Source organism: Pelophylax lessonae (genome assembly GCF_965119305.1).
Source record: "Pelophylax lessonae genome assembly, chromosome: 5".
Taxonomy (NCBI): domain Eukaryota; kingdom Metazoa; phylum Chordata; class Amphibia; order Anura; family Ranidae; genus Pelophylax; species Pelophylax lessonae.
The window spans coordinates 141507693-141520781 of NC_138772.1; the positions used below are offsets into that span (position 1 = coordinate 141507693).

General features: G+C 40.2%; 1 protein-coding gene across 1 annotated transcript in view; it reads right to left on the reverse strand.

Moving 5' to 3' along the window:
* The window catches only part of ANKRD28 (ankyrin repeat domain 28), a 182542-nt gene that overhangs the window by 70638 nt on the left and 98815 nt on the right, over positions 1-13089 (reverse strand). The window contains exons 15-17 of the mRNA XM_082259485.1: positions 7960-8071; positions 4806-4832; positions 1870-1944 (exon numbers count right to left, since the gene is read on the reverse strand). Of these exons, the coding sequence (XP_082115611.1) occupies positions 1870-1944; positions 4806-4832; positions 7960-8071 (214 nt within the window). The remainder of the gene's footprint in view (positions 1-1869; positions 1945-4805; positions 4833-7959; positions 8072-13089) is intronic.

The window sequence follows — 13089 nt, forward strand, 5'->3', positions numbered from 1 at the left end:
GCAACAAGGCAGTTAATCACCTGCTAATGTTATCCAAGCAACACTCCAGCTAACCACCAGCTGAGACTACAAAGTTTATCCAGTTTATCCATATCAGTTACATTTCCAATAGATTTAGCAAAGCTTCTCATGGGGTTCATGGGTGGCAATGCAGGCTTTTGTCAAATCTCTGCAAACCTCTTTCAGGCACTTTATTGTGAAGGCAAGGCATTTTCATAGGTTCACATATAGTCTGTGAGAGGAGGAAAATCCATGGCAACATTAAGAATTTACCTAGGCGGTTGAATGTCAGCAAACAGCTTAGGCAAACTCAAGTTAGCTGTGTCTAAAGTGTTGGTCCCATTCACAATTCACGTAGTGGGAACTCATGTTCCCGCTGGAGATTTAGTGTGAGTGATTTTCATACAATTTCACATGTCACACATAGGGCAGCCTGTTCACTTTCACGGGCTGCGCTTTGTGCGTTTTTGCCTAATAGAACCTCCTGCTCCTTTTTGGGCAACATGTTTCACATGATTTGTAAGGTTGAGTTTTGCTGCAATTGCAGCATGATTCTGCCACACAGCAAAATCTCACCATGTTTGGGGTGCCATTTAGAATGAATGGCACCCAAATGCATGCTGTGTATTGCCACGCAATCTGGATTTGAGGGCAGAATTGCAGCAATTCTGCCAATGATTCCAAATCAAGTGTGAAAGGGGCCTTAGTTCAGACGCTACATTTTTTACTTTGACTAGAAAGTATTTTTAAACATCAAGACTCCAAATATGTACAGGAACCTATATATTAAGGTATATTAAAGCTATGATGGGTGTGTATCCATAAAAGTCAAGTACTTCATAAAAATGTGTACATTTACTGTTCATACAGTTATTTACAAATCAGTGTTTTGCAAACAGTCCAAATGGCTTTAAATTAAAATAAATCCAAATTACTTAAGATTTGTTATGTCCTAAAGTTACGGGCTGCTGTCTGGGAGGAACTGCACAGGATAGAAAACTTGCCCTGATTGTCATCAATCTTATTGCTGCTAAACCAAAAGCAGCTACTATATTTCACTCTGCCCCTTCCCCTCTCCACTAAGCAATGCTGTCAAGCCATGTAGACAAGTTTGTGCCTCGCTCTGCTGTTCTTCTGCAGATGGTTGGATTGTGCATAAATTGAATGTCTCACCACTTACCAAGGACGACAAAGATCATAAGAGAAATTTGGAGGCTCACTTCGCCTTCTGAAAGTGCCTGGTGCCTGGCTGTCACGTTGATCCAGTGGATTCAATATTTTCGGATTCATTGACTCAAAACATACAGAGAAGGAGTTCTGACTTTCTCACTTTTATTTGATGCATGCTTGTGCTGATTTGAGACTAACAAACATATCATACATTTAGATAAGTAGATTGACCTCGTTTGTCACATGCTGCAAAACTGCTGCTGCCTGTTAATGTCCAACAACAGTAGCAATACCTTTACAGATCACCATTAATTCATTAAAAGATCCCATGAAGTCTGTACTTTTTTTGTTCATTCTTTTATCAAGATAATCACTTTCAAGACTATCAGAATAGAGGTTATTCTTGTTGCAAAGTTTGGCCAATCAGATACTTTACAGAGAAACTACAATTTCTTATATTTGTTGCTAATGGAAAATGATCCACTCAAAAAAGAACATAGCCAATTAGGAGTCTCAGTCGCCACAATTAAAAAAAAAAAAAATTGCAATTCTCTACAGATCTGGCAAATTGATATGCACGTATTAGGAGAATCACCCTACTCGCTAATTGTCAGTGCTTTGTAGATAAGAAATTGTCAGCGCTTTGAAGACAAATTCCCCTCAGTCTTTAATTTAAAAAATGAAAGCATTAAACCTTACCGCTAAGTGCAATGGACTTATTGGAGCACGGGTATCTGCATCATTCAGCATGTCTGTACCTGATGTTTCCATAAGCTGAAATAAAAACAAAAACAGTAATGTTAAATTTGATTAATGTAAAAACTCTCCATTAGACCTCAGCCATATTTTTAGATCACAGAAGTCCACTTTTGCAGGTGTTACTGTAATTAAAAGCAATATCTAGTTGATCTATATATATTTTTTTTTTACTTAAGAGCATATATTATATTAGTAGTAGTAAAAACTCATTTTCAGTTAATTACATTAATATATTTGCCCTTTTGCAGTCAGCAGGTAGAAGGTTGTCAGTATACCACTTCAGATTTACCGTTATCTGCTGGGCTGTGATTACAGACATTAAGGCTCAGTTCACATATCCGGAATCGGATGCATTTTTAACAGCATCGGATTCACATAAGTGATTCAGACCAGCTTTCAATTGAGCCAGTTCACACATATTCAGGGCAGCCGTGGCCCGTTTCTAAAAAAGGGTCCTGTGCGATTTTGGGTCCGGTTGAGCTGCGAATTCAAGTAAAAATTTGCACCTGAATCAGTGAAAAAAAACACACCGGACTCCAGGCTGCAAACCGCAGCCGGACATGTGTGAACGCAGCCAAAGAGTAAAATCTCAGATTACATAGACAAGGCTAAATGACTTGCAAAGGGGAAACATTCCCCTCCTAGCAGAGAAAGAGCTGCTTGCAACAATGATCAGCTGCAGAGCTAGTGCTAGGCTTTCCTTTTAGAATGACCAGCACACACTCAACATTATGTTTGAAAATAGTTTATAGTTATCCTTTTTATATTTATACTTACCAAGGTTCGATACTGCATCTGCAGCCTCAAAGACTGATAACTGAATAATCAAACAAAGCCGATCGCTCGGTTCTCAGAGCTCCTTGAGCAGAGAACTGGTGACTGTGTGTCACCCAGCTCTCTGCTCTAGCCCCCCACGTTCAACGGAGCACTGGACTGTGAAGGGATCATGAGCGGGAGCAGGAGCGGCCGGCTCCGGTTCACAGCGGTTTGCTGAGAGGCTGAGCTGGGTACCAGTCCAGGCATGTGGGCGGATCCCGACCATATGGCCATGATCCTTCCCGAGCCTAGACCGGCTCTGTGACATTAGCCGACAACGGGCTTCAGCCAGCTGTCTGCTGAAAAGGGGTCACAAGAGTGCAGAACAAACTGCACTCCTGTGATTAATAAAGTAGTACAGCAAAACACGCTTTGGCTGTACTTCTTTAAAAATATGAAATTGCCCAAAATACACTTAGATTGAAATGTTAACCAGTTGTCAACAGCCCACTGCAGATATACTGTGGCAGGGCGGCTCGGTTGCGCAAAATCACGTATATCTGTGTTTAGACACAGCGAGAGGCGGGCCGCAATAGCCGCCAGCCTCCCGCAAATCGGCAAAGAAACTGACAGAAGACCCACCTGCTTATGTAAACAAAGCAGGCGAGTCTTCTGTCACACAGGCAGAGAGAGATCAGGAGTTTCAGCTAAGCTGAAACCCCGATCACTGTGCCTGTCACAGAGCCCTTCCCCCACACAGTCAGTAAGCATATTTGGGCTTACATTAACCCCTTTGATCACCCCCAGTGTTAACCCCTTTCCCTGCCAGTGTCATTTATACAGTAACAGTGCATATTATTTAGCACTGATTACTGTATTATTGTCACTGGTCCCCAAAAAGTGTAAAAAATGTCAGTTAGGGGTCCGATCTGTCCGCCGCAACGTCGCAGTCCCGCTCAAAAAAAAAAAAAAAAAAAAAAATCGCAGAAGGCCGCCATTACTAATTAAATTAAAAAGTCCAAGAATCTATCCTGTAATTTGTAAATGCTATAACTTTTGCGCAAACCAATTAAAATATGCTTTAGGATTTTTTTTTTTACCAAAAATGTGTAGCAGAATACAAATTGGCCTAAACTGAAAAAAAAATTGATTTTTTTTACATTTTTTATTGGGAAGGTTTTACAGCAGAAAGTAAAACCTAATTTTTTTTTTTTTTTCAAAATTGTCGCTTTTTTTTGTTTATAGCGCAAAATCTAAAAACCGCAGAGATGACCAAATACCAGTAAAAGAAAGCTTTATTTGTAGGGAAAAAAAGGACATCAATTGTATTTAGACAGCGTCACACGACCACACAATTTTTCGCTAAAGTAACGCAGTGCCGAAGCGCAAAAAATGGCCTGGTCATTAAGGGGGTAAAACCTCCTGGAGCTGAAGTGGTTAACGAGCAACTATGTTGAGTGGAGCAGGGGTCAATATTTAACTTTACTGTAACGACTGACAGGGATCCAATGGAGGAAAACACTCCCACACTTGGCACAGTGATGAGAACTGGAATCCCTGTTCACAGCTGTATATAGAGTACTGCGACTAGTAACAACAGTGGAGACCAGCAGAGGTCGCAGAAAGAATTCAGATTCTTGATATCTGGATAAATAATCTAAAATGCTTGGCTCTCTGCCTGGCATGGCCATATCCAGGGTAGGGGACAATCAGAGTCATGGACAGAAATAAAGAGCTAAAAGAGGACAAAACTCAGTTTTCCTCATTGTCTTTTCACTTAATAAGTTCTGTTACATTTGCATTGGGCAGTTTACTGTGCAACCATCATATATGTCCCTGTCTAGGATGCTAATTAGAAAAATTCAAAATGTTATTCATTCTGACAGATTTAAAGAAACCAAAGGAAAAGTTAAAGTTGAACCCCAAACTATCAGGATTCATGTTTTACAAAAACACAGGATGGGGACAACTTGCAATGTGCACTTTGCTCCAATTTTCTGAGTTCAGGAAAAAATAAAATAAAATAAAAATAAATAAAAATTACAATAAAAAACAATATACACAAGTTCATAAATATTGAATGATGTTCATTCCTGTCATCTTGGAAATGTGTTACTTACAACATCTAGAGGCGTTTCTCTAGCAACCTATTAAAAAAAAAAAAGAAAAAAAAACTGTTAACACATCAAAAAAATATAAAGCAAAGTCAAAATATTGCCTATTCAAACAGGCAGTTCTCCCAGTCCCTCCCGTTTGCACTTCCATGTCTATATTTCACCTGCTTTGATTTTACCAACTGAAACCACCAGTGTACACTTTTAGACACCATATTTTACTTTTTTTTTCCCCTCAGAGGAACAATGAGGCCCTGTTCACACCTGAGCAATTTCAGCTCGTAAATTGCTCATCACTGAAGTCTCAAAACGCACAACAAGCAAAATCCCATTCATTTTAATGGCCCCTGTTCACATAGGAGCATTTTATCACCTGAAGCAAAATGCCTGAAGCTCAAAAACGTACATGAGCTTCTTTTTGGTAGATTACAGGCGTTTTTGTTAGATGTCAATGCCTGCTTCCAAACTGCAAAAAAACGCCTGAAAAACGCCCAAATAAAATGCCTGAAAACGATATGCTCAGATGTGAATGGAGCCTAATGTGTGCCATTATTTATTGACTCAAGCTAGGGTGAACCCCAATTGATAGGTTTGGGACTATAGTACAAGCCAACCTACAAAAAAAAAACAAAAAAAAAAAAACAGATGAGAGTACAAAAACCCCCTTTTTTCCTTTATTATTTGGATTTTTTTTTTTAGTAAACTAAAAAAAAAAATGACATTAAAACATTTTAGGTTTTTTTTTTTTTTTTCGGTCAAGTAAATTTGAAATATCGCAGATAGTTGGTTTTTTAATTTCAAGCCAGCAGGGTGGAAGCTGACAGCTTGCTGCCGCTGTTGGATATCAGTAGGAATGGGGTCGGGTGTGTTCAGGACCCCACCTGCCCGATCCCGCCAGAAAGATGACACTGCACACGGCTAATCACAGGCAGTGAGACATTTCCTGATCTTGCACAGATCGGGAAAAGTCTGTGAATTAGCCGTGTGCAGTGACGGCTTCCTGGCGGGATCAGGCAGGTGGGATCCTGAACATGCCCGAGCCCATCTCTAGACATCAGTAACAGCTACGATGTGCTCCGAATTTAATTATGACATTCTTCGGACTTCATTTTTTTTTTTCAGTTTCTGAAGGATTTTTGACTTACCTGTAAAATCCACTACTTGGAGTATATTATAAGACACAGACTCCTTTAAAGCAGAATTCTAACATCAACCTAACTAGTCTTAAAAATGTCCCCTCCTCCCTCCTAACACCTATGCTGACTAACCTGTGCAAAAAAAGATGTATATACTTACCCATTACCAGCCTGCTGCGGTCCAGTCACATGACTCCCTGTGTCAGAAAAGAGAACTGCCTATGCCGAGACTCAAGCCTTCAAGGTGTTCAAGGCCAAATGTTGCTTCAGCCCAGATTGGAGAAAGGACATATGTCCCATGGGTGAAACTTCTGTGTCTCGCACCATATACAGCACAAATAGAATGATCGATTTCCTAAATTAAAGCTAGGTAGGAAGAACTGCTGATCTCTCAATATTTGGTCATTGCCTCGAATGTGGCCACAATACCAACATGCAAAATAAAAAAAACTGGAAACTTACTGAAGCGTAGGGTGGGGAAATGAGCTCTGGGGCGGGGGGGGGGGGGTCAATACTCAAACATCCAAGGCTTGGACCGGGTCCAAGAATAGGCCCACGTACTCCAAGTAATGGGCTGTATCCAATGCCTCCTGTCTGATGTCTGCCATTAGGGTGGGGAATCCTCCGAGGGTTAATCACAACAGTAACCAGTTCTTTCCAGTGAAAAGCCCACTATGTGGGGACTAGCTGCTTTGCTCAATTTGAACAAAAATGTCAGGATGTAAAAAAAGCTCAAGTCCACAATTAAAAAATAAATTAACGAAGGCCAATGTGGATCATCGATTAATGTGAAAAATCAATGTACCTGCCATAAACACTAAAATGGCAAGCACACTTTTGTGCACATGCACTGCCGTTCACCTTATGGAAGGCGTTTTCTGATGTAAACCACACCAAAAAAAACAGAGGCTGCTTAAACTAAGTTAACACATTCTTTTTAGATACACTCCTCCTCCAGCACTAGTTCAATCTTCTCTAAGAAAGCATTTAGATCATGAAGTCATTTTCAGTAGGTCATTAAAATCCAAGCACAAAAAAAAAAAAAAAAACATCTGTGAGATCAATGTGAATTTTTTAGAAGAAAAAAAAAACAATTATACAATATATCAATATATATATCTATATCTATATATATCTATATTTATCTATCTATCTATAATCTATATCTATAAGTCTCTGAGCACACACATGCATTAAAAATTGAGTGCTAAAAGACTCTGATGGTAAAGCCAGTACGTCTGCATCAGGCAGTGTTGAATTGATAATTGGATGGGAAGACGGCTGGGAGTTACATCAGCTCGGTCTACTTTTACAAACAGAATATGGATGCACAAGGCCCTAACTTTTAATCACATTTTAATTTTAAAAGTATGTCTCATTAAAAATGCTGATAGAAGCTCTGCACTAAAAAGGTACTCACACACCAAAAGTCTACAGTTTAATATTGTAGGTGAATTTTGAATCAATATTGAACGGGCTTGACTGTTTGGCTTTGGATGGTGACCAGAAAACCTGGCTGTCCATCCCAACATTAGTAGGCAATAAAAATGGTGGTATGCTGATCCAAAAAAAAAAAAAAACAAAAATCAAACATGGTCACAATAGACTCAATTTGTTTAGACTGTGTGGTCCCTTTTCCATTCTCAGAAAATGCCCAATATGCTTAAGTAATTCCCATGCCTATGGGCACACTAAACCTGTATTCTCTACATCATACATATATACATGTTTGAATCACATTAAAACATGACTGGCACACACCACAATATGAAGAAGTAAAGAAATGAAAAGATAACACTTACATATTGGATTGAACTTACAAAGACTAGAGCAGGCAGAATCTGGGGCTGCTGTGCATGGAATCCAGTCAAGGTTTACCTGAACAAGTTGAATATAAAAGCTGATTGATCACAATGCACAGCTCCTTCAGATTCTGTCTGCCCAAGTTTCAGTAAATTTGCGCCAATGTGTATGTATTAGTAAATCCCCTCCCCCCTTTAATTACGTTTTATACTTCTACCTACCAATTCTAGACATAAACGATGTCCATAAGCTGCTGCATAATGAATTGCATTGTACCCTTGTTTATCCCTGATCCCTGGGTTTGCATCATTTCTTAATAAGTATTCCAGGCACCTATAAAAGAAAATACATTTTTCAAAAGCGGATAATCTTGTTTCAGAAAAATGACTAAATCTTTAAGAAAACCAATACTCTTCTGTTAATGAAGTAAACATGGGTGTAATTGTCAAATAGACATGGAACAAATAAAACAATTAAAAATTGGCTGAGCAAGTTTCTTTTAAAATAATTTTTATTGAACGTTTTTAATATGGTCATACTGTACATGTAAAGAAGATCTATGGAGGTAATAAACCACAAATATTTCCAGTGGGTTTGCAAAAATTGTTAAGAACTTATCTGATAAACTCACTTTTTGACCATCAGTAATGGTTTTCCCTTTCCAAAAAACACATAGATTTTGTAAAGTCAGAGAGAACATGCATTAATCAGCTCAAGAACTCACAATTAAATATATTGGGAGAAAATAATGGGGGATAAAAATCGAAAAGTGAGATGCAGGTGATGTTCTAAAGGGCTACATTCGTCTGTTTCGTCCGGCTTGCAAGTCCTTCCAAGAGATACTTATGCACTAGAGATATAGGCTTCTTTCACACGGTCCGCCTCCGCAGGCGGATCCGTGTTGCTCAGTGGGGATCGATCCGCGATCCCCGCTGAGCCGGGCGGATGACAGCTCCGTCTCCGCTTGCAGAGCGGAGAGGGAGGTGTCTCAGCACCCGCTGCCCTCTATGGGGGATCGGAGGAGAGCGGACCTCTTGTCCGCTCTCATCAGATCCGCTCCGCTCCGATTACTGAACGGATGGAAAAATAGGGTTTCCATCCGTCCAATTTCAGCACAGGATCGGATGCGGATGGCAGCGGGTGTCTCCGCTGACACCCGCTGCCCCATAGAGCTGCATGGAGGATCCGATCAGATCCGCCTAAAAAACTGACAGGCGGATCTGATCGGACCGCCCGTGTGAAAGAGCCCATACTGGGGAAAATTTACTAAAACTGGTGCACTCAGAATCTTGTGAAGCTCTGCATAGTAACCAATCAGCTGGTTAAAACTTAATTGAACAAGCTGTACTTAGAAGCTGATTGGTTACTGTGCACAGCTGCACCAGATTCGGTGTGCACCCGTTAAGCAAATATCCCACACTGTATCCAGGGGTTCTAGGTTTTTTTTTTTTTAAATGTTATCATTCAGAATAGCAGTTCATTATTAGTTTCCAATTATTCACGTTAACTTAGTATTGCTCAGTGAAAACGGGATGGACAAAAGCTTCCATGACCTAGCAACTGCCACCCATGCTGCCAGAAATATAAAGATGATGACTTGTTAACTATGTTTTGGCTCCTCCCCTATGGATTGGTTCAAAAGAGCTTGCCATGGAAACTTCCTAACCACTTAAAGACCAGCCGCCGCAGATATACTGTGACAGGCTGGCTCTCCTGCGCAAACAGTCGTATGGGTACGTCAGTTCGCGAGAGCAAGTTTTGGGCGTACCGCCACCGGGACGATCGTGCGCCCGCTCTCTAGCCCTGCAGCTAAGCAAGGGATCCAAGGGCCATCGGGAACCCGGCGATTGCTGCAGGAATTGACAGAAGGCAGTGTGCCGTTGTAAACACGGCGCTCATCTGTCACTGAATGAAACAAGGCTCCTGTTATTTTGGAACACAGGAGCTTGGTTTCCATCCACCAAGTCTGGTCCCCACACAGTTAGAATCATCCCCCAGGTACACAATAAACCTTTTGCTCGCCCCTAATTTTAACCCCTTCCCTGCCAGTGTCATTACTACAGTAACAGTGCATATTTTTAGCACTGATTACTGTAGTAATGTCACTGGTTCCCCCAAAAGTGTCAAAAATGTCAGTTCGGTGTCCGATCTGTCCGCCGCAGTCCCGCAAAAATAAAAAAAAAATAAAAAAAAAAAAAAATCGCAGATCGCCACCATTACTATTAAAAAAATAATTATATATATATATATATATATATATATATATATATATATATATATATATATATATATATATATATATATGACAAATCTTTTCCCTAGTTTTTTTTAGACGCTGTAAATTTTGCGCAAACCAATCAAAATCCCCGTATTGGTATTTTTTTTATTTTTTATTTTACCAAACGTGTCAAAATCCAAATTGGCCAAAAATTATGAAAACATTTTTAATTTTTTTTATTATTGGGAATGTTATATAGCAGAAAGTGAAAAATACTGCTTTTTTTTCCAAAATTGACACACTTGTTTATAGCGCATAATCAAAAAACCGCAGTGATGATCAAATACCACCAAAAGAAAGCCCTGTCTGTGGGGGGAAAAAAAAAAAAGACGTCGTCAATTTTATTTGGGTACAGCGTCGCACGATGTCAGTAATGCAGTACCAAAGCGCAAAAAATGCCTGGTCATTAAGGGGCAAATACTTCCGGTCCAGAAGTGGTTAAGGTTAACCTGGGTTATACAATCTATAAAGTTGTAAAACCGAATCCAAACCTTTTTAAAGGGTATACCTTTACCAAAATGCTGCCTATGCAGGTAAGGGGCCTCTATAGATAAAAACAAACTGTGCAGCTCTGGCTAAAATTGAATAATGTATCCTTGCTATAGGTGTAAGCCATTTACATACTTCATGAAGTCTAAATGGAATACTCCTAGGAAGTGAGCTCTGTGAGGCCTACTTAGTACTGCCCCCTCATTACAGGAGTAAGCTCTTTCTCTGATTCCAACCCCCTTACGTGCTCCCTCTCGCCCCGGATGTAGTAATTCTGAGCTTAGGGTTTGAGAGCTCACTCCTGTGACTGTGGAAATGAGCAGTAACGAGTAGGCCTCACTTAGCAATGTCCTAGCAACATGCAGGGAGTCTTTCAGTCAGGCTCCATGAGGTATTTAACTGGCCTACACCTGTAGCAAGAATATTATTCATCTTTAGTCGAAGCTGGAAGGTTTGTTTTTATCTATTAACACTCCTTACCTGCATAGTTAGTTTTTTTTGTAAAGGTGAACTAAGCCTTTACCTCTAACTTTAGGGCATGTCCACCAGATAAGATTTACTGAGCCTTCTTGCCCACAACCCCTAAAGCAACTAGGAGAGGTGTCAGACATAGTAAGCTATCCTTGTAGGTACCAAGTTCCACCTGAGCAAGTTTCATTCAGGAGAAAATTAAAGAGATGTACTTCTGTATGCCCTTCGCTCCATGTGTTTTATAATGATGCAGTGGTAATTGTGGGTACAGATACTGCATGGTTCACACTGAGCCCTAAGGAAGTTACAGTATCAAAGAAACACAATTTTAGCTAGGTTGTGTAGTATATTGACCAATTTGCATATTAGCAGTTACCAATGTTCACCGACACTTAATGAATAGTTTCATTTTAGCTCTAGCAGCCTTGTGGACGCACTAGAAGCCACTGTAGGAGGAATGCCCGAATGAACAGGATTGCAACTGCTGTCACATGTACATGTACTTTCAACAGAACTTTTTTTCGCCTTTACCCATTATCACTCCATGGCAATTAGTGAACATTAAGCGTCGGTTCACACTAAGGCGACACGACTCTGTAATACTTCGGGGGCGACTTGTGCATTCCCATGCACCACGACTTCGGAGCGACTTGCAGGGACTTCACATAATGGAAGTCTATGCAAGTCGCTCCGAGGTCGTCCCGAAGTAGTACAGGATCCTTTTTCTAAGTCGGAGCAACTTGTGTCGCTCCTATTAGAACGGTCCTGTAGCGGTCAATGGGCCGCGAGGGAGCGCGACTTGTCAGGCTGACAAGTCGAGCTAGTGTGGACCGGCTCTAAAAGTAAAATGTAACCTTTCCCTTTAAATAAACAAATATTCTAAGAAACTGCACATATACAATTATCAACTTTAGTAAAAGAAAAAAAAGAACACCCACCCTTCCACACATTACACAGAAAGGATTGGGTTTTTCTATTTCATGGCAGTAAAGGCTTTGGTTCTTTCAAGGACCACTTGTGTCAGAACATGCAAATGCTATGTCAACTTGATCGTTATCGTTCCTTATACACATCATACTGTGTCTACTCAATATAGAACACTGACATTGTCAATACAAAAAATTATGGAAACAAAAAAACAAACTAAATAAACAAAAATAGTACTTTGTACTCACTGTAAAATGTTTTTCTTGGAGCCCATTGAGGGACATCAGAAGCCCTGAACCTTTGTGTTATACTGCCATCTACAAAAGGTCTGGACACTGGCAAAAAACAAACAAAAAAAAAAAGTGTATGCCAGCCCAGAATAACTCCTCCTACTACCACAAGCATGTCTCAGTTTTGCAGCAAAGCAGTACGGAAAGCATGGCCATAAAGACAAGGGGGTTGGGTGTGTGTCCCTAAATGAGCTCCAAGAAAAGCATTTTGAGTACAAAAAAAAAAATCCTATTTTTCTTCTTGTCCACTGACAAACACTGGATGTCTTTAACCTTGGGGACTTCCAAAAGCAGTCCAATTGAGGGGTGGGCAACACATCAATCAATTGCTAACAGGCCAAGAAAAAAAAAAAAAAAACAGACCTTATGGCCAAAAAGTACACCTGTTAGAACTTGGAGAAAGTGTGAACAGAAGACCAGGGGGCAGTCTTGAAAAGGGTGGAACCCGATCCTAAAGAACATGAGCTTTGATGTTGGTCTGCCTGAGCCACTTAAAGATGAAGGAATGAGAAAGCCAGTGCACCCTTACAGGGTCTCTACAGAATGACAAATAAAATTTTATCTTTCTGACAGAAGTAGTGGCAGATACACAGAGATCCATACAATGGAGGGAAATTTATTTTTGGTGAACTGAAGCTGCATAGAGGGTTGAAAGAACGTTGTCTTGGTTGATAAAGGCAGAAACTAACATCGACACAAAGTAAGTCCTGATACAGGTGGTCCCCGGGTTACAAACATCCGACTTACAAACAACTTCTATTTAAAAATGGAGGGAGACAACAGGAAGTGAGGAGAAATCTAGCCCTAGGAAGTGAAATTCACTCCTGGAAGACCTTCTCATGGCAAAAAGGTGTCTCCACTGAAGCTTTATCACCAATCCTTGTTTCCACAACAAC